Source organism: Primulina eburnea, chromosome 10 (assembly GCF_022965805.1).
Source record: "Primulina eburnea isolate SZY01 chromosome 10, ASM2296580v1, whole genome shotgun sequence".
NCBI lineage: Eukaryota > Viridiplantae > Streptophyta > Magnoliopsida > Lamiales > Gesneriaceae > Primulina > Primulina eburnea.
The window spans coordinates 33,546,186-33,569,687 of NC_133110.1; the positions used below are offsets into that span (position 1 = coordinate 33,546,186).

At 35.8% G+C, this 23,502-nt stretch overlaps 1 protein-coding gene and 1 pseudogene across 1 annotated transcript; both read right to left on the reverse strand.

The window, feature by feature from the left end:
- Window positions 1-1,456: 1,456 nt before the first annotated feature.
- LOC140803313 (cysteine desulfurase 1, chloroplastic) lies at window positions 1,457-5,696 on the reverse strand. The gene is made up of 10 exons (XM_073159148.1): window positions 5,459-5,696; window positions 5,235-5,368; window positions 4,971-5,130; window positions 4,556-4,742; window positions 3,452-3,597; window positions 3,277-3,349; window positions 3,066-3,129; window positions 2,390-2,489; window positions 1,995-2,153; window positions 1,457-1,776 (listed from the first exon to the last, which is right to left on the reverse strand). Exons 1-10 carry the CDS (start codon window positions 5,642-5,644, stop codon window positions 1,606-1,608), a joined length of 1,380 nt encoding a protein of 459 aa, XP_073015249.1. The 5' UTR covers window positions 5,645-5,696; the 3' UTR covers window positions 1,457-1,605.
- Window positions 5,697-6,243: 547 nt separating this feature from the next.
- On the reverse strand, window positions 6,244-9,086 carry LOC140803315 (phosphoserine phosphatase, chloroplastic-like; annotated as a pseudogene).
- Window positions 9,087-23,502: the final 14,416 nt, after the last annotated feature.

The following is a 23,502-nucleotide window of genomic DNA, read 5'->3' on the forward strand; positions in this document are numbered from 1 at the left end:
AGATCTGACCAATCTAGCCTTTTTAAATTATGAAAATTAATAATAAAAATTTTAAAATTTTAATTAACAAAACATTTTTAAAATATATAAAAGAGTAAATTGGGTTATTTGTCTTGGAGATCAATGACCAACATCAACTTAGCTTTATTTTTTTTAAAAAAAAGAAAATAATTTAAAAATTAAAAATAGGAAAAAAAATAAAAAAAAATTGCATAAAAATCTCCAACGGCTAATAATGGTTATATTCTTCAATCTCCTATGAATTCACTTAATTATAGTTTCAGAAAATCAAATTTCTCGCACTTTCGTTCTAAAAACAATCCAATTTCTTTCAAATAATTAATAAAATTTCACTCACAATTTGTTTTTTATGCGCACAAGAGTTATACTTTTTCATCATCACCATCATCGAATGATGAAATTTCCAATCTTATGATCAATTTTTATTCACGACAAGATGACAACCAAGCTATCGATTTTTGGAGCACACAACTTTTTTGCTTCAAATGGGAGAGTTGAGCTACAAATGTGGCTACAAAAGGAAAAAAAGATCGAGAACGTATGGTCGGGCCTGAGAAATTATATAAATATTACTTCGTTGATAATCCTGTCTACAATGAGAAAGATTTTTTAAGACAATTTCGAATAAAGAGATATTTGTGTTTTAGATTTATTGAAGATTGGCAAACCAATGTACCTTGTTTTGTCTAATGGAGGGACGCAACCGGTATGCTTGAGTTGTCACCACTTCAGAAGGTTACAGCTGCAGTCCAACTGCTTGCATATGATGTAGTGGGCGATGTTGATGAATACTTCAGAACAAGTGCATCGACAATGTTGGAATGTTTGAAAACATTTTGCAGGGTGGTGTATGACATATTTGCTTAGCAGTATTTGAGGCAACCAACATATGAAGATGTTACTCGACTAACTATTGAAAATGCTCAAAGGGGATTTCCTAGGATGCTTGGAAGCATTGATTGTATGTATTGGGCTTGGAAAAATTGTTCAACAGTTTGAGCAGGACCATATCAAAGTAGACACCAAAAAGAACTTTCAATTATACTGCAGGCAGTTACATCGAAAGATTTATGGACATGCATACTTCTACATACCAGGATGCAAAACGAAATCAATGTGCTGGAGATATCCAATTTGTTCTTAAACCTTGTAAAGGGCGAATCCCCTCCGGTGCGGTTTGAGTTGAATGGGAACGAGTATAACATGGATATTTTCTTGTCAATGGTATTTATCCTGTCTTGCATCATTTTCGATAACATGATTGTGGAGAAAGATGATATATACTCGAAGATTGTGATTTTCCTGTTCCAGATGATGGTCACGAAATATAATAACAAGAAAATTCAAATTTAGCTTTCTATTCGATTAACAATTGAAAGAAACTAATGATAGTTTGAGAAGAAAAATAGAAATTAATTTACGTATTAAAAACAAAAATAAATGTTACAGACGAGGAACCGAGCTCTTCTGTGTATTACATTACCAGAGTCATATTCACAGGATAAAAATCTAATAATGTTGTATCGCAAAGCCTCCCTCTTTCCTCTCTAAACCCCTTTTTGATCATCTCATTTGGTTTGTTGCTTACTTGAAAGATGCAAAAAAGTTGATAGTATCAGTGAGAGCCCGAATAAAATCGTCTACATCCTCTTTAGTGTTGTAGAAATGGAGGCTCGCCCGTGCGCTTGCATTGACTCCCAAATAGCGATGAAGGGGCTGAGCACAATGGTGACCTGATCTAATAGCTACACTATGCTGAAAAAAGAACATGGTAGGAATCATAATTTGTTACGAAAAGCCGAATGGAGATATTGGAAAGACATGCTAAAGAAAACTGTGTAGTAGTGTATGTGATGGTTATGTGCACACTACACAGCAGAGATTTTCTTTTACTTATAAATTGGTTCTGATTCTTGTTGCTGATGTTCAAAGAATCTGAGATAATTTGCAAGAAAAGGATGCTGAATATGTACCTGTTGGTCAAGAAAAGTGGCAATATCTGTTGGGTGAACATCTTCCACGTTGAAAGAACAAAGTGCTGCTCTGTAATTGGATTTTGAAGGTGCTGGACCATAGACACGAACATTGGGTACCGAATGTAAGCTATCATACAGATAGCCTGCAAGCTCTACCTGAAACAAAAAAAATAGAACAAACAAACAAACCTCTGTAAGCGTAGACAAACTAGATGTTCATTATCCTATAAAATATAAATTAGTTATCATTTTAAAACAAATTCATATTTCTTGGAGAGAACAAAATCGTCATAAAGGAATGAGATTGTATCCTTAAGTAGACATGAGCAAGGTTATCAAAACCAAAAAAGATTCATTCGCGTAAAATTAGTGACATTTTTATCATAACATACCTCATAATCATGAATGTTCTGCATTCCAATGCCAGATAAATAGTCAATTGCAGCTCCTAATCCAATGGCTTCACCAATAGCAGGAGTCCCAGCCTCAAACCTGATTTCCATAGCAAAAAAATTTATGAGAGAATAATACATCATTACGTACAGTAATTCAGAACAACATACAACCATACAGAAACTAGCTAAAATCATATATATATATCACTCAATCAACGGAATATTTCTGTACTGCAGATTCCCACATACCAAATAGTTGAGTTGGTTTGACTTGAAATACATTCTCGAACTATGATGGGTTTGCCGAATTTAAAAGTGGGTTTCTAAAAACATACTCTTTTCGACAAATCCAAGAGTGGCTTTTCAAATATGAGAGGTAGAATTGGAAACTAGTACCTCATAAGAAACAAAGTCTCAATCAAAAATAAATTTAATGGTTAGCATCAGCTTTCCTTTCAACGTGCGAATGTATTTTATGTCAGGGCGGTGGAACTTTAAACTAATTGCAGGAATCACAAATAAGACTTCTGATTACATTTGCCAAGCAACAAACAATAATTTTAGTTGAAACAATATTCTACATTCATTTTCCAAAAGTACACTGAATCCAACAATCTCTCTTTCCACTAACTTTTACAGCTAATATAAGCCATTTTGAAAGTAAACATCTAACCTGGACGGCGGTTCAGCGTACGTGGAGTGATCTAAATAAACATCTGAAATCATTTCACCACCACCTGAGAAGAGTGTCAAGGATTTAGAGGGGACAATCTAAATTACTGAACAGCGAGTATTCTCACTTTAGCAATTGGAATAAGAACTTTAGAGATGCTCATAATAGGAAAAACAAGATTGTTGTGCGTGGTTAATCCTAAGAGGCTCACCTAAGAAAGGAGGCATGGCAGACAAGAGATTGCTTTTACCATACAAAAATCCAACGCCTGTAGGTCCACACATCTGAAGCACTTTTAATGCTTAACTTCAAATAATCACTGATATGTTTCGAAGAAAAATCCACTTGTGAAACTCATGTGTTAACATGTAAAGAAAGGCCTTCACCTTATGAGAAGAAGCAACTAAAAAATCAGCATCAAGGCTCCTCACATCAACCACCATGTGCGGAACACTTTGACATGCGTCAACGAGAACTTTCGCTCCAACATCATGTGCCCAAGTCACAACTTGATCAATCGGAAGAACAGATGCTATGGGAGAAGAAAAGGAGAAAGAGGTGTAACTACAGTATACGTGAGGAATCAAAAGTTAGCTTCTTAACAGAACAAAAGTTCTTATTGTCAAGAATAAGGGTAAGGGAAATTCAGAAATCAATTCTAACAAGAAAGCTATAAAATCAATTTTCTTCTTTTGTTTTGATAGGAAACAAAATTTGCTAAATTAAATTGAAATAGCAACACTCTCTAAACAACAGCAGAGACATGAATTTAGGTATTTACTAGAATCTTCTAGAATATGTAAAGTTGAAGGAAAGACCGTGTTTCAACATCAAAATAATTTCTTTGAAGATATGATATGACCCATAGACAGAGCACAGAATTCAAAAAAATAACTTACAAATACATATCCTTAGAAAATGACTTCACAAAGACTTTATGGGGTTGTGATGAATGAAGAATAAGCTATAGGTCTCAAGACAGCAAAATTGTCCCCATCGAAAAATCAAAGTGGCAGGAACGCCGACTTATTCTTTAGGTAAAATGATATTTTGAAATTTTGGGCCACTGTTTCCAGTGCCTGTTGAGTATAAGACTATAGAGTGCTAGTTTCTGTGCAACAATTTCCATAGCTTATCTTCAACGTTTTACTTTCTGATGCAGACCCTCTCAATATATTTAGGCCTTACTGTGAAGAACCGCAATAACAAGCAGACTGAATAGAGCCTAATAACATTAAATGTCACAAACCCACTGAAAATGAAAAAGGAAGTGCATTTACATCATTTGGACTCTAAAACATGAATTGGTCAACAAAGGAATGAAATTAACTTTTTCACATATAAATCAATACGAACAAACTTGAAAAAAACGAACCACAAACTCAGATTTTTGTTCATAAAAAGCAAGTTCTTTGGTTTAACTAAACTGTGCTTTCTGCAGACAGGCTACTCGGGTACTTGGATCATCATCACAAGAGATTTTCACTCACCTAGCACGTTTGAGACATGGTGGACAACGACGAGCTTTGTCCTCCTAGAAAGCATTTCCCTTAGTTTCTCTACATCCGGAACTTCATCTTCTGTTAAACTCACAAATCTTAAAACTGCACCAGTCTTTTGAGCAACAAATTGCCAAGGTACAATAGCACTGTGATGTTCTGCAACTGTAAGTACAACCTGAAATAACAAATCAATCACCCTTTACTAATGTAACATGAAACAAGAAGTAAAAACAGCATAGATTAAACACAAATACACAGATTAAAACGTAGTCTAAATAGAAAGAAATACACATACGAAGTATTAACTAATAGATACTCAATGTAGCCCTCCTACATTGCATGATTATGCACATAAATCTAAGATTTTCGTTCTATCACCGATATCAAGGTTGACAGGTTATACCTCGTCTCCCTGCTTCAAGTTCGCAAGGCCCCAAGTGTAAGCCACTAAATTTATGGCCTCCGTAGCATTTCTTGTAAACACAATCTCTCTACAATCACCAGCATTTAAAAAATTTGCTATCTTTGCCCTTGCTAATTCATATTCATCCGTAGCTTTTGCACTGCACGTACAAACAATACAACTTTTAAAAAGCAAAAAAAAAAAAAAAAACCCGGAAACAGATTAACCAGCCGCAATAGCATCGTATTCCAAAAAGAACTTCACCTTAAATAATGAATTCCTCGATGAACATTCGAATTATAACCTTCGTAATAGTTCTGCAAAGCCTTCAAGACATGCGTCGGCTTCTGCGACGTGGCGGCGTTGTCCAAATACACAAGCCTTTTCCCGTTCAACTCCTGCAAGTAAATCAATTCTCCAAAAATGATATCACTTCATCAAATGAAGAAAAACAGACAAGAAAACGAAAATCACGCAGCAGAACTTGCCTGGTGAAGAATGGGGAAATCGGGGCGGGTGCGTTGCCCGAGGGACCCGGGCCCGAGTTTTGGGTCAGTAGTAGCAGAGGCGACCGAAGCTAAGGGTACTGTGCGGAAGGTGCGGTTCGTACGATGTAGGCTAGGTTTCATTGTTCGAAGAGAAACTACGGCTTCCATTGTTATTACCATCGGCATTCACTTGACCGCAAAGAAAGAAGCCACGGGCTGTGATTTGTGGACTGCCTGCCAGTATAATTTTATTTTATGCTCAAAATTCAATTTTAATTTTTAAAAAATATAAATGAATTAGAAAATTTTATTTCGGATTGAACCGGCATAGTATAGTTGCGGAAAAAATTAAGTCGGTTCTTGAGTTTTTCGAGTTAATTCAAAACATATAAAATTTATATTGAAACTTTTGAACACGAGTAAAGTTTGAATTTTCTTTAATAGAATAAGTCTAATAAACTTTGTTCGATAGCTCTCGGATTTTAATATTTTGTTGACATAATATAATTATTTTTAATAAATTGTTTGAGCTTCGAATCAAACTCAACAAGTAGATGATCACTTTGTTTATCTGTTGTGTACATATATAACTCGAAATTTATCTTAATTATTTTTTAATTGTTAATACGTAAATAAAATGGTTATTCATACTACTGTAGTTAACTTTATAATTAATTTTAATTTGAAATCAACCATTAATAAAATCAAGCCCCGACTCCTTATTTTCTCCCTTGAACATTAGATGGAGGGAAAAAGATAAATCATGTAAATTGACTCCTCAAATATTCTTTAAAATGTAAATACTAATTTTTTAGCATATTATGATGGTTGAAAGTAAGAGAAACTGGTGTGCTTGTGGATCTTGCAAGCGAAAAAATATGCAAAAGAACCCATACAAATCAAGTGGGCAAAAAATAACTTTTCAGTTGGTTCATCGTTCTTATTCAAGCAAACATTTTTCGACTATAGTCGAACACCGTCCCAACAAAAAATGATGATTTTACTTGGTGCGAGATAGATCTGCAAGTTTTCCAGAGAGCTTTACCAGACAGTGGATTTCGGCAGAAAAATTAAGGAAAACATAGGGTGCAAGAAACTAGTCCAAACAGTTGATCAAGTCTTTGAAATTGAAAACCAGCCAATCGGCCTTGCCAGCAACTGCTTGTCGAAGCTTAACTCCCCCGTAGCAAATGAACAAGTCAGTGCCTCCTGGCTTACGAGCCTGGAGCAAGAGATACAAGAGAATCTAGTTGGCAAGATCTTATACCGTGACATCAATAAGAACTCGATGTCCGCAGGAGGTTGATGTGCAAGAGAGATCAGGATTTTTAACACAATCATATGATTTAGGCCAAGAACTTGAGTGACAGAGCGTGAGGGAGATAATTGTTGGCACCAACACTCAAAACATATACGTGCCCGAAATATCTTGGACATAAATACTACGTCACTATATAACTAGGCCGTCATTTCAACTTTTGAAATAAAACTATCTGGAAGGAGATCATGAGTACTGTACTAAAAAGAAACAGAATTTTCTCACCTCTAGATCGGTTGCACCATCTCCAATCATGACTAATGACGAGTGTCCACGAACCTGGAACCCAATTTTTTTTTAAAAAAAATGTAATTAGGCTTTTCGACAGATCTATTGACATAAAGATACACCAACAATGAAACCAACCTTCCTCACATTTGCAACAGCAGTGGCTTTCCCTCCGCTGAAGTTGGCTCATTAGCATCAAATCCTAAAACTCACCAGAGCTTCCAAACAGAAGTTGGTTTGCATACATATTTTCCTGGGCTATACCGAGGATGGATGCAACGGACTTCAAAGAAATATTCAAGATTAGAGAATCAAATCGTGCGATACATTTCCATAGCTACATGTTTATACAAGTAAATCAACTGAGTCCATAGACTCAAATTACAGTGCTTACATTTATCATTTGACGAAATCCACCAGAAATAAGATAAACATCTTTATTTTTGTCCTTCGGTTTCTTCACCAATGCATCAATTCCAGGAGAAAGTCTAAACAACCGCATGAATCAATCAATACTTTTGGTTAAGAAATATATAATTTATTCTTCTCATCATGAACCTAGATTGTTATATTGTGACTTTAAGATATACAGAGCATATAAAATATCTATTTGCTTCTAATGTATTGACAAATGAGAAAGGCAATATTTCTCGCGCCAAATGCATGTGAATAAGCAGTCATTTTAAATCCAACTCGTTATTTTCAAGATATTCCAACAATAACTTGTTTTAAAAAAAAACAAAAAACAAAACAAAACAGAATGCAAGGTTCGTACTTTTGGAGGTCTCTTCTCAAGGAAATCTTGCACCTGAGAGAGTGACGGATTGAAAATAGATAATCTGGCAGCCAATGCCTCCTCAAAAGGAACGGAGCCACTAATTGCCCTAGCAAAACCAAACTATAACATACTCAATTCCATAGAAAGGTTAGGGTAACAGAAAGGACGAGAAAGAAAAATGCAAGCAAAAATTTAAAAGAGAACTGCAACACAAATAATGTCGTTTAACCTGGCAGTCCAATCAGCAACAGCCTTTCCAGCTCCACAGAACTCGGCAAGCTCATCAATACCTCATCCAAGCAAACAGTGCTATCCACGTCAAAGCATACAGCATTTGCAGCTCTCCATACCTCAAGGATTTCTTACAAAGAAAAGACCCATCCATAAGCAATAACATATGATAGGCATTCATCAGCATAAATCTTATGCATCCATGATCAATAATATGCAAGATAAATGTATCAAAATACAACGCACGTGAGCAACTCCCAATTCATGCTATAGATGCCAGCAAAGGTTACAATAGTTCTGGTCAGAGTTATCAAACTTTTTGGCAAAATATATAGAACTAAAACACAATCTTGCATTCTTTTGTCACCGTATTGAATAATTGTTGATCACATAATGTGCATGTTGCATGCTAAAAACAGAATTATAAACCAAAGCAAAGTTGTACCTTTGGAGGGAACGGTGTTGTCGAAATGCTCCATCGTCGAGGCCTCTTGTGATTGAACAGAAACAGAAACCAGACAAAAGGATCTGGGATTTCTTATCAGCCTGGTAGGGGTAATAAATACCCTCCTGGCAGCTCTTGGATTTAATGCCGGAAAAAATGTAGAATTTCGTCTCCGATCACTAAAAGAGTATGTCGGGTTCAATCTTATCTGAGCACTCGTCAAGCTCTCCATTAAAACTACCTGCTCGTAAACCAGGTGTGCGTGGTCATAGACATGGGAAGAACGTAACATAAAATGAATAAACAAAAAATCCAGAGAAGCATAGATGTTGGGTTCAACGGATACAATGATGATATGTGTGTTATCGTAATGCAGTGTGAATAAACTTGGAAATACAAATCTGAACTCATAAAGCACAAACTTTTGTTCATTTTCATCATAATCGCTAATCAAGAAGCAATCATAAGATCATATAACCAGTTCAACCCACAAAGATTGCACAAAATCAAACGATTCGACGGCAACTGAGGCACCCACATTTCCAAAAGAAAAAAACGCAAAAGGGTGATCTTACAAGATTGTAAGCGCAGAGACGATGATTCTAAAAACAAAAAAGTTTAAAAGAGATAGTACCTCGGTTCCCTTCCGTGCGAAAAAGTGAAATTACAGGATTTCCCGTAATCGGAAATGGGGAGATGGGTCTACCCACCGCATTTGAAAGCGATGCACACTCATTCACCCAATGCCAGATTCTTTTATTGTTAACAAAAATTTGTATGACATTGTTTTATGATGATATTTTGTGAGATAAATATTTTATTTGAGTTTTTTTTATGAAAAATATTATATTTTAGATTATGAATATTATTTTTTATTATGAATATCAATAGGGTTGACTCATCTCACATATAAAGATTCATGAGTCTGTCTCACAAGAGACCTACTCATTCTTGTTATAGCATGATTTTTTTCCCATAATATATTATCTAAATTTATTTTTATTTATATGATTACGACAGGAGTAATCTGAAATTTTCATGAATCGAGATCAAGTTAGAAATTAAAAATTCAATGAGTTTGAAAACAAAATTTAAATCTAATCAAACTCGAGCATTATAATATTCGAACTATATCGAGAATTGAGTCACGTAGAAATTAATATATTAGTTCAAATATCAGTATGCTTAGAATACCAAAAAGACTTATTCATGTTCAAATAAGTTTCAATATTATGATTGTCATATTTCGACTAGACTATATGCACCTTTAATCCTGTCACATGAGTTGCTCCTTTGATTGAATTGATAAATAAGTTTTTGCTAAAAAGTTATTTATTTTAGGGCTTAACTTTAATTTATTATAATAATAATATAAATAATACATGAAAATAAAGCTATTATTGAAATTTAATGTGAACTATATTGCATTTAAGATTTTTTTTATTACTTGATTATAATACTTGATTACAAGTCAATTACAATTACTAATTGCACAAAGCATTCGGCGAAATTTTTATATTAAACTCAATTAATATAATTCTTTTTAATTAAAATTCTTGTTTTAAGATAATTATCAACTTAATGTTCTTGAAAAACAAAATCAGCATAATATGAAGGCAAAAACTTGTGTGAGACGGTCTCACGGGTCAAATTTTGTGAGACGGATCTTTATTTGGATAATCCATGAAATAGTATTGCTTTTTATGCTAAGAGTACTACTTTTTTTGGTGAATATGAGTAGGGTTGACCCGTCTCACAGATTGATATCCGTGAGACGGTCTCACATGAGACCTACTCTAATATGAATTAACGAAGTATTATAATTAATTGATATATTGTTCTAGGTCAATTCGCGATCTTACTGTACTACTCATAATTTATTTTTCAATTTGAATCCATATCCATCAAAATATTGACGTATAGTCGAAAAATATTAACGTGTGCACAAAATGATGATATAGTACAAAATATTTGCGATTTGTGATTTTTTTTAAAAAAAAAATCAAATAAATGCACAAAGATTGTGAATGGAATAACAATACTAAGAATGAAAAACATAGGAACTATAAAAACAAAAATATTATTTCCCCAAACATGATACAACATTCAAAGATTATTAACACCATCTTTGGCAAATAACCCCTCTATTTTCCTATTTATAGTAAATGGGCAGTCTCTTTGTTTATGGCATTGAAGTTAACAAATTAATGCCGTGTAAATTAACCAACTAAGATATAATAAATCAATGAATAAAGTTCACCCGTGCATAACATTGCCACATCCTAAAACATAATTGATGAGATCCGGGTGAATAGGATGAGCTTGGTTGAGCAATCTACCGAATCTTGATATGAAGTTGATGAAGGAAAAATGAGTTGTAAGATATATCCCAAATCAAGATTATCTCCCAAGAATATAGCTGCAATGATGTTCTGAAAACATGAAAACAAACACGTGCATGGGTGCCGGAGGGGAATCTGTCGTGACCACTCTGATGTTTAAGTTAGCAGATGAAGATGAACAAAACCAGAGAAATAAATTTCACTGATGTGTATATGTGTCAATCCGCTTAATATAAAACAAACCTGCTATTTATAGGAAGGAAGATAATGATTTTTCCTTGTTTTCAGTGCTTACTTACCACTTATAATCACCTACTATGAAGTTCATGTCACGCCGATCTGTCATGTTCATCACGTCAAATCAGTATGATTCTGTCAGATACGCTTAACGAGATAAAATATCACCTGCTCTCGCTGATAAGTGCAAGATTTGCACTTAATTTACCTTTGAATCCATTTTGAATTATGCTTGTTTCGAACATAATTACGCGTTTTTGGTTTGTTTATGTTGTCATTTCAGGAATGGAGAAAATAGCGGACACGAAGCCAAGTGAACCAAGAAATGCAAGACCACGAGCACGCCATGGGACAGAAGTGCGCGCGCCATCGCGCCACTTCACGCGCAGTCGCGCGCACATACACTCAAGCCTCGGACAGAGCCTCACGCGCGCCCGCGCGTGATCCCCGCGCGAGATCACGCGCAGCCGCGCGCAATGATGTGCAGGATGATCGACAGTGGCTGGCGCGCCACCGCGCCAGTTCATGCGCACCCGCGCGTACAGACCCGAGAGCAACGCGCGCCAGCGCGACTTCATGCGCGACCGCGCGCAAACATGCACGGGCAGATGAACAGCAACTCGCGTGCGCCGCATCCAGAATATTATAAATTGCGCGAACTAGGTCAAACTCGGGGTTAGCAGCCGTCACTGGAGAAACACAGGAGATCTTCAGCCGTCCAGGGAGAAAAAGACGCAAGAAACGGAGCGCCTAAACAAGATAGAGATTCAGAGTGCGGAGAACCATCACAAATACGAAGAACGACGGATCTGGGGACAGAGACGACACTTCGAATTTGTTATCTTTTCCTTTGTTTCTTTATTTTATTGCGTAGCAATGTCTAGAATCACAAACATGTCTTGTTTTCTCTTGAATTTCGTGATGAACTAACTTTCCAGTCTAGAGAATGACGTAGCTTTGTGGACACGATGATTTGACGTGGTTATTTTATAAGATTGAATTCCATTTCATGTTTACTTGTGTTTCTATGTGTTTATTTTACTGCAATTTACTGGCCATAAATTGTTGTTGTTTGATTAATTCTACAACTCGGGAGAGGGACTAGGATTATAGATCATTAGAACATATCGTTAAATGTTTATAGCGTTCGGAAGGCGTATAACTTTAGCGAGGCTTAGTAAGAACATTGTTTGCATTTATCTATGAAATTTAGATTCTAATTAGGAGTAATTGAATCGAAGTTGATAGATACAGTTATTCGTCACTTGGGAAAGAGGGAATAAAATAATCTAAGTGTTCTTGGTCATTAAATAATTGGAATTCAGGAATATAAACTCAACAATGAATAATTATCGTGGAAACTTTGTGAAATCATTTCTCTAGATATTTTCTCTCATTGATATTTCTCAATTCGGTGATCTAATTAATTCATTGTTTTCAATTAATTCGTTTAAACAAACAAATCTGATTATTGATTTTTCTAGATAAAGTCTTGGCTATTTTAATTACAAGAATTGATATACATTTTTATACACACTCCTCGTGGGATCGACACTTGTACTCAAAAGTACATTTTACTATAACTTGACATCGTGCGCTTGCGAGCAGTTAAGAAAACTCGAGCCTCTGGTTGCCTGGGTAAATGACGTTTTGGGCACTCACCTACCCGGTTACTTATTAGCTCCATCTGCAAATTTATCACGATCTGGGCTATCCTTTTAATGTACTGGGTTACCCATGACCCGGACTCTTCCGGGGTATCACCACCCCTTCCTTAAATATTCGGGCTAGAGTCTTACTTGTCGTCCCGATTAGTGAGGCTTGGACTTCTTCGGAAAGATAATCAATTTTTGCTATAAAAACATTGGGGCCTCATGCCTCTCAGACATAAGATAAGATGATGGGGCCTCATACCTCCCGGGCTAAAGATAAGATGTTGGGGCCTCATGCCTCCCCGGCTTAGAAGATTTTTTTCGTTTTGTATTCTCGGGCAGTAGGGCAGATGTCATGATGATGTGTGCCCTAGAATTTGAACAGCCATAACATTCTGAATTCCGAGGAAGGGATCAGTCTGAGACGCCTTGATTTCTGAAACCGTCTTTTCATATCCCTGCACAATTTCCAAGATGCATCCTGATCGCCCAATTTATCTTTAGGCCAACGGTTGAGATCACTCACCTTCGCTCATACAAAATGATGAACCCTCCTCATTTTACATTATTTTTTTGTTTGTCGGATGGGAGATAATGCTTTCTCGTTATCTGCCTGACTGAAAGCTCGCTTCCTTGACGATATTACTTCGTCTCAGAAGGAATGGAAAGGACACTTCTTCTATATTTGCCTCCCGACTCCTCTTTATTGCTTGACTGGTTTCCTTCCTACTCTTCCTTCACAACTCCCTCTTCCTTGGTCTTACAAGTTTGAGGAGCGTTACACCCGAAGCCAAGAGTTGGTAGAGGGGAAAAAGTTTTCTTCTTCCTCCCTGTTGACCGAGGAGAATCTAGTAGCTTACGGGTTGAGTGTCCGGTCTGAGGACCCTATAGACAAGGTAATTGATGAAGTGACAGGCTCAGGCGCTCAACCCGGTAACTTCTTCCCTTACATTTCCCTTCTATTATTTTTGTCCTTATCTTCTTTTCCTTTTTGGTGCATATAATTCTGAAAAGCAGGAGGCCTTTCCAAGAAGGTGGGCAGCCAAGAAGGCGGCCAAGGATAAAAAATAGGTAGCCCAGAAAGCTGCAGCTGAGAAGAAAAAATTGGCCCATCCAACGCTTTCCGGGGCTCGATCATCTACTGCGGCCGAGGAAAAGATGGCCAGGCTAGATAGCTCCACCGGGCTGAAGACCAACAGGAGAGAGAAATGGTTCGGGCTGATTCCTCGGAAGATTCAGAGGATCGCGTTCCTCTCATCTAGAGGAAAATGAAGGAGGTTGCAATCCTGGAGCTTGTCATCCTTGAGGGCAATAAAGTAGGAGACTGAGGCACCTCCCGATCAATCCAATCTACTCCTCCACTCACCGAGCCCCTCCACCTCGGCTTTCAAGAAGTCCGGGGCAATATTTTCTTGGAGGGAGCTACCCCTCAGGAGTCAAGCTCCTTAAGCAGATGCTTCTTCCTGCTGAGGAGGCACATCTGAAGAATTCTCTCCCCACCCCCAAGCTCTTCGAGAGATCAAACATTTTTTGTAAGTTCTGCTCTCTTTTCTTTTCTTTTTTTTTTTCTCTTTTTTTTTGCCAACTCCTTCTGAACACGATGTTCAAATGTTGTCTCGGCTTTCGAAGAGGTAGCAGCGGTGGCTACAAAGGAAGGTGGTCGGGCCCGAGCAACCCAAGAGCTTTATGAGCAACTCCAAGGAGAGCTGTCCCGGGTTCGATCAGCTCATGAAGAAATAGTCACCGGCCTTCTAGCTGCCCTAGACACGTCCAACCAGCAATTGGCAACGACTCAAGAAGATCTGGGCAAAGGCCCGAGATGATGTTGAAGCCGGCCTTCCTGGGAGGAAGCATTTCAGGGGCTTATCTCTGCCTTAGAGTCAAAGAGTCATTATTTGACCGAGGAGTTAGAGAACCAAATGTCCCGGGCAACTTCTGATGAGACTGCCCTGGCTGCCTACATTCACTATCAAGATAAATGGCGAGCTTCCTTCCTTCAGTCTCCTGAATTAAAGACGGAGGTTGAGGATCTGGCTTACTCTTTCTTCTGAACCGGCTTTGACAATTGCTCCGAGAAATTTGAAGAGGCCGGGCTTATCCCAGAGGATAGAGAAAACTTTTCCAACTTTGAGAGAGCCACGACATCACTTCCCAAGGATTCTGAGGAGGAGGAAGACACCAAAGAAGAGGAGCAGCCGGGCTCGAGTCAAATAGTTTTAGAATAGGATTGTAAATTTTTTCCTTCCAATTTCTTTTATTGTAATCTTGGCCTTCAATCTTTTTTTTTAATGAAATATTTTTCTTTCACATGTCTTCATTTCGTAAATAGATCGAGGATACTTTAGATTTTCAAAATACCTGTCTTAAAAATAATCGGATTCTTTTCATACACTATTTTTTGTGGAATGTTAGATCTCAAAATTTTTTCTAAGTGTTGGAAAATAATCGTGACTTTTAGGAAGTGATCGAGGACTCCTGCCCTTCGAGCCAAGGTATGATTCCTTGGTTTTAATAAACGTCTGGGGTAGGGAATCTCGAGCCATGGTACGGGTCCTTGGACTTTGTAAATGATCGGGGTACGGGTCCCTAGACTTTGTAAATGATTGGGGTACGGAGCCGCGATCCAGGGTACAGGTCCCTGGACTTATAGAATATCTGGGGCCTCATGCCTCCCGGGTTTTAATAGATTACCGGGGCCTCATGCCTCTCGGTTTAGATATAACGTTTCACAAGCTTTTTTTAGAAGAAAAGAACTTCATTTTACTTCAAGTAATGAGTACATTTCAAGCATAATATTTTTTCAAGTGAAAGATATTTCACGGTCTCTTAAGTGAGGGTCCTGAGCATCTTCCATGTAAAAGGCTCTCGAGCTAACTTTCCGAGTAATTTTGAAGGTTCCTTCCCATCGAGCTCCTAGCTTGCCCACATCTCTAGCTGGATTTACTATATTCATTACTAGATATCCTATCTGAAAGTACCGAATCCAGACCCACTTATTATATGATTTCATTACCCGTCCTCGATAACTTTCCATATGAACCATCACTCGTTCTCTCTTCTCTTCCACCAAATCTAGTTCCATTGCCCATCTCTGATCATTATCAACCGGGTAAGATTCTACCAGGGCGAAAGATTGCCCAATTTCCACAGGTAGTATTGCTTCAGAACCATAAACCAGATTGAAAGAAGTTTCTTGAGTAGGCGCGCGTGGTGTAGTTTTGTATGCCCAGAGAACACTAGGCAGCTCATCCACCCAGTCTTTTCCTTTGCCTTACAGTCGAGTTTTTAAGGCCTGCACAATAATTCTATTTATTACCTCTGTCTGCCCATTTGCTTGCGAGTAAGCAACTGAGGTGAAAGACTGAGCGATCTTCATTTCTTGGCACCAGAACGTTATCTTATTTCCTTGAAACTGCCTTCCATTATCTGAAATTAATCTTCTGGGGATCCCGAACTGGCATACGAAGTTTTTCCATAGAAACTTCAACACTTCTTCCACGGTGATTTTTTAGCCAAAGGTTCAGCCTCGACCCATTTGGAGAAGTAGTCTACTGCTACCAAGAGAAACTTCTTTTGAGCTCGAGTGACTGGAAAGGGTCCAACAATGTACATTCCCCACTGGTCGAAAGGACAAGATGCCCAAATAAGCTTCATATGAGTGGTCGGGCTGTGCTGAAATTTAGAATGATGTTGACATCTTTCACATGCTCGGACCACCCGGAAAGAGTCTTGGCTTATGCTAGGCCACCAGAATCCAACCAACATTTCTTTTCGGGCCAACATTGTGTCCCCCAATATGCTCCACGCAACATCCCCCATGTATTTCCTGGAGGACATATCATACCTCTTCCATAGCTAAGCATTTCAACAAAAGGTCTCTGGCATGATATCATGTATAAAATTTTATTCAAAAAAACGAACCCGGGAGCTTTTTTTATCTTCTAGGCTTGAGCTCGATCCTCGGGTAATATATCACGGGCAATGAATTTGATCAGATGTGTCATCCATGAGCTCTCTTGCCTTGGTAGCATTTCCTCCTCGGTAAAAAGAATCAGCCGAGTGACATGTAATACTTCTCGAGTATTGACTTCTGATAAGGAGGCAGCCATTTTATCCAAGGCATCTGCTTCACCGTTCTCACTTCGAGGGATCTACTCAATGCTCCAATCCACAAAAGATTGTACCTGGATTTTAATGAGTTTTAAGTACTTGAGCATTTTTTCATCCTTGGCTTAATAAACTCCCTTTATTTGTTGAGTAACGAATTGTGAATCGGAGTAAAGAATGACTCGGGAGGCTCCTATTTCCCAGGCAGCACGTATGCCAGCGAGAAAGCATCGTATTATGCTTTGTTGCTGTTGACCTGGGAGTCAATTCTTAGGGCCAACTTATTTTTTTCTCCCGGGGGCGCTATTATCACTACTCCGACTCAACATCCGAATAAACTTGCTGCTCCATCTAGAAATACTCTCCATACTTTTTCCTCATTTGGCTGAATCACTTCTGAAAGGAATCCGACAGGGCTTGTGCTTTGATGGCAACCTGGGGCTTGTATTCAATATCATATTCTACCATCTCTACTGTCCATTTTATCATTCTTCCAAAAACTTCTGGATGAGTCATAATCCTCCCAAGAGGAATGTTGGTGAGCACAATGATTGGATGTGAGAAAATAAGGTCGTAATTTTCGACTAATCATGACCAGGGCCAAAGCTATCATCACCATTTCATTGTACAGGAGCTCAGATCCCCTGAGAGCGTGGTTGACATAATACACAAGCTTCTGGTCAGATACCTCTTCCCGTATAAGCATCGAGATGACTTTATACTCAGTATTAGATAAGTAGATAAACAATTTTTCCCCTGGCTCTGGCTTTACCAAGACTGGCAGCTCTGGTAGGTGACTCTTGAGTTCTTTAAATGCTTATTCATACTTTTCATTCCAACCAAATTTTTGCGCCTTCCGGAGGATTTGAAAGAATGGATATAGATCAGCTAAACTAAACTAAAATGACCTAACTGAACTAGAACGCTCAAACTGAAAGGACATCAGTTAGAACTGATATATACGAGCTAAACTGATCAGTCGACTAGTTTAACTCCTGATCAGTTAGTCACGTCATCAGTTGCAATTTAAATCTCAATAGACAAAACTGACAGTCTATGGCAAAGGAGAACATATAAAGCATAACAGTCTGATACATCGTACATATTTCAGAAAAAGTCATCTACATGGACTAAAAGACGATTCAACAGATATTAATCATTTACTATATTCAGTGTGACTGTTAGAATCGAAGACTATATATAGCTGATGAATTCAGTCGAAGAAGAATGATACACGGTTAAAGAACATTCACGTATAACTACATCAAGAATAAATCAGTCAGTTGCGAGTCACACTCGAGATTATTCAACTTACAAATCGCAACATTTAGCTTTCACTTCAGTGATTTATTCGTAGCATTCAGGCTATTTATTAAAGCTATTCAGTTATCAACTGATAAGTAAGAAAGAAAAGCTAAGAGTTTCAGTTTGACATTGTGTAAGTCCAACTGAAATGGGTTATTACAATTCTTTGTAATCAGTCAAATTCTTTCAGTGAATTCCTATTCTTACGATAGAAGAAGTAATGTAGGAGTAACTGAAGTTTCCAAACATCTATAAAACTCTTTGTTCTATCATTTTATTCATTATGTTATCGATATTTTAGCAAAAAATATTCAATCTATCATTCAGTTTGTTTCTGCACTAATATTCTTAGTTAACTGGTCGATATTGACACACAATATCTTAGAACTAGTTCATTAAATTAAATAATTCATATTTGAAAAGATTTCAAAAACCGAAGTGTTTATTCATCCTTTTTCTAAACACATCATCTTCATTAACCGATCCTAACAACATGAGTGGGAAAATTTAGTAAAATATTATTCTATTGATGTTTGTGTTTTTTCTTAAAATTTAGATTAAATTTAGTTGAAATTCATTTTCATTTTTTCATTGAATCTCAAAGCTCCGACATAGCAGTCCAAATTGCAACAAAAAATTGTGAGTGTGAGTATTACCACTCTTTTTGTGTATAATTAGTTTAATAGGTACTTGTATTCACAATATCGTTGAATTTTATTTGATCAGTGAGTACAATAAATATTTTTAAATTACTAAAAACAATTAATGTTGTTGAAAATAAAGAATTATTGAATGTTGAAAAATAAGAGTTGAAATATCTGAATGTTGAAAATAAGAGTTGTAAATATTGAAAATTAGCGTGTGATTGTGTATATAATGATGAATTTATTTTTGGATTATTTCCAAATAAATTCTATAAATATGTCTCTCAATTTGTGAATAAAATCACAATTGAGAGAGAAAATTTTATAAAGTCTGTAGTTTGAGATTTTTACTTTTACCGTAATTTTCACTTTTAATAAGTTATCAGCACGATACTCGAAAGTTCGTTTCTTCATTTTTTCCAAGCTAAAAAACACAAGAAAAAATGTAACAATATTCAAAAGTAAGAGTATTTACTTTACTGTTTATTTATTTTTATTGTATATATATTTAATGTATAATATCATGTCATTATATAAAAGGAGTCTATGACACCTCATTATAATAACGTGATGTGATTACACTGCTTATATAATTTTATTGTGTTACTGTTTAATTATTGTATATATATATATATTTGAATACTATCACGTTATTATATAAAAGGAGTCTATGACACCTCGTTATAATAATGTGATGTGATTATTTCACTATTTATATATTTTTACTGTATTATATAATAATTATACATATATTTGTTTAATGTCACAATATTATATATGAGTCCCTGACACCTCATTATAATATTTTGATGTGATATACATAATTATTTAAACATGATTAACATTATATACATCATATTATTACCATAAAATTTACATATACATACATTTATTTTTTTAAGATTTTGTAACGGTCATAAATAGTCATAAACAGCTAGTTTTTATCCTATAAATATGATTTTATAAACACGTTCAACCATTCCAAACTTATTCTTCCTCCCTAAAAATTTTCTCCATCAAAATTTTCGAAGAAGAAGAAGATGACTCTATCAAGGATATTTTGTATAATTATTTTGGTTATTATTCTCACTAGTCTTGTATTTATCGGATAATATATGCCTCATGTTTTTCTTTATTTTTAAGAATGTTTTTGTTTATAATTTAGCCGTTACTTTTTATTGTCATATTGATAAAACTTAACAAATAAAATGCATTGTTATTTTTCTAATACCACCATGTCAAATTTGACAAAACTCGAATTTGTTGCGCTCGACATTATAGGAAAAAATTATATGTCATTGACTCTTGATGTAGAAATACATCTTGAGTCATTGGATCTAAGCGAGACCATTAAAGAAAATGGTATCTCTTCATCACAAGAAAAATCAAAAGCTGTAATATTTTTGCATCGACATTTTGATAAAGGTTTAAAATGTGAATATCTCCTCGAAAAAGATCACATGGTTTCGTGGAAAGGATTAAAAGAAATATTTGAACATATAAGGGAAGTTATAATTTCGACCGCCCGTGATGAATGAAATATGTTCCGATTCCAAGATTTAAAGATTTAGTGATTACAATTCGGCGATGTATCGAATAATCTTGCAATTAAAATTTTGTGGACATGAGGTTACAGAATCGGAATTGCTTGAAAAAATATTTTCTATGTTTCACGCATCAAATATAACTCTACAACAATAATATAGAGTGCATGGATTTGCAAGATATTTTGAACTTATCGCTTTTCTTCTTGTGACGGAAAAGAACAACGAGCTGCTAATGAGAAATCATCAGTCTCAACCAACTGGATCAAAAACATTTCCAAAAATAAATGTTGTAAATAAAAATGAATTTAAACCTGGAAACCAAAATCAAATTCAGAGACAAGGTTTTGGTCGAGGTCGTGGTCGTGGACGTGGACGTGGAAGTGGTCGTGGTCACGGCCGTGGTTTTGAAACAATCGAGAGAGTTACTTCTATAACTCATCACAAAAGGTGTCACGAACCACCCACTGAAAATCACTCAAAACGATTAGAAAGTTCTTGTTTTAGATTTCTTGCACTCCAGGACATTGGTCTCGTATTTGTCGAGCCACTGAGTATCTTTGCAAGCTCTATAAAGAATCGATAAAGGGGAAAGAAAAAAAGACCAACTTCACTGAACGCAGTTACTGTTTGAGTGATTCGACTCATTTTGATGGTACATATTTTCTGAATGATTTCTTTGTAAAATAATCAATATGCTGGTGGAATATAAATGAAAAATATTGATGCTGCAGATTTTCTCAACGATTCTCTGAAAATGAACAATATATTGGTGGAATATAAATGTAAAATAATTTATTTTTCATGTACTCATATGATAATGTCTTATTGTATAATTATGATATGCCTTATCTTTTTCAATAAATTACATATATATTGTCAGCAATTTTTTTTCATTGCATATTTTTGTTTTATGAATTTTAAATATGGAAACTGCTATGAACAAAGCTAAACAAGGAACTAATCCTATAGAAGTTTGCATACATGATAGTGGTACGACACACTATTCTTCGAGATAAAAGATATCTCTTAGAACTAAAATCAACAAAAACAATGGTGAATATAATATCAGGTCTTGTAGACTTGATAAAAGGTTGTGGTAAAGCACATTTTTTGTTACCTAATGGTACACAATTTCTGATAAATAATGCTTTGTGTTCACCACAATCGAAAAAAAAATTTGTTGATTTTTAATGACATATATTCCCATGGGTATGATACTCAGACAATAAATGAAGAAAATAAGAAATATATGTGTTTTACCACATATAAATCAGGAAAAAAATATGTAGTTGAAAAACTACCAATGCTCCCTATTGGATTGCATTATACATATATAAGTCCAATTGAATCAAACATGGTAGTTGATAATTCTTTGATACTGATCAATTGACATGATCGATTAGGACATCCTGGTTCAATAATGATACGAAGAATTATAGAAAATACACATGGTCATCCGTTAAAAGACCTGAAGATCTTTCAAAACAATAAGTTTCAATGCAAAGCATGTTCTATTGGAAAACTTATTATAAGACCATCACCAGCTAAAATCCAAACGGAATCACTCATGTTTCTTGAACGTATTCAGGGTGATATTTGTGGACCAATTCATCCATCCTGTGGACCATTTAGATATTTTATGATATGGATCGATGTCTCCAACAGATGGTCACATGTATGTTTATTATAATGGCCCGAAAATTCGCGTTTGAAAATTTGCGGAAAAATTAAAAAATTTCTTTTTTGAGATTTATGCGATATTGCTTGTGGCTACTTCACTATCATGGTTTCACCTGGTGGTCACTTACCGGTTCAGTTCAGTTCATCCCGGTGGTCACTTACCGGTCACACCCAGTATACTGTGGCATTAGTCTGATCAGACGATTATTACTTCACCCGGTGATCACTTACAGATCAGTTCAATGCAGGGGCCACTTGCGTAGACTATAAACTCACGAGAAGATTTTTACATGCTATTTCATTATAGGGCTCCAAGGAGCAAACATTTTCATTATTATTCTCAGTTCAGTTACGCACATATTATAATTGCTCATGATAAGTTATTTTAACGTTATGCCTCATGACATGATATTTTTACTCCCATGAAATTTTATTATATTATTTACTCGTTATTTACGATATATGCATGCTGAGTCTTTAGACTCACTAGACTTGATTGTTGTAGGTACTGATGAGGTGGGGACCGAGGGCAGGCACCAGTGAGCTAGCTTGGGTCAGCAGTAGTGGGACCCAAGGACCTCATTTTTCAGCATTTATTATTTTATGATCAAACATTTTTATCTGTCGTTGGATTATTTTTAAACGGTTGTGTCGCAAACATTAAATTCTTCCGCTGTCATTTTGAATATTAAACTTTACTTATCAGTTTAACTTATGAATGAGACATTTTAATATTTAAAAAGAAATTTTTTAATTTTTTCGTAAATTTTCAAACGCTAATTTTCGGGCCATTATATTTATTATCAACCCGAAATGTGACATTTGCAAGATTACTTGCTCAAATAATAAATTACGGAATCAATTTCTTGATCATACAATCAAGAAAATTAGACTTGATAATGCTGGTGAATTTACTTCCCATACTTTTAATTATTACTGTATTTCAATGGGAATCATTGTTGAGCATCATGTTACTCATGTACATACACAAAATTGATTAGATGAATCATTGATTAAACGTCTACAACTGATTTCTATACCAATAAATATGAAAACAAAAAACTCCTTGTTTCTATATGGGACATGCAATTTTACATGCTACTGCATTAATTCACATCAGACTAAGTGCATATCATAAATACTCCCCATTGCAGCTTGCGTTTGATAAAACACCAAATATTTATCATATCAGAATTCTTGGATGTATGGTATATGTGCCTATTGCACAGGCTCAACGAACAAAAATTGGACCTCAAAGAAAAATCGGAATTTATGTTGGTTATGATAGCCCATCAATCATTCGATATCTTGAGCCTCAGGCAGGCGGCATGTTTACAGTACGTTTTGTTGATTGTCATTTTAATGAGGAAATATTCTTAATGTTAGAGGGAGAAAAGAAACATATTGAAAAGTAAATTACATGTTATACATCATCATTGTTACATCTTGATCCAAGAACTAAACAATGTGAAAAAAATGTACATCAAATTGTGCATTTACAAAGAATAGCAAATCAAATACCTGATACAT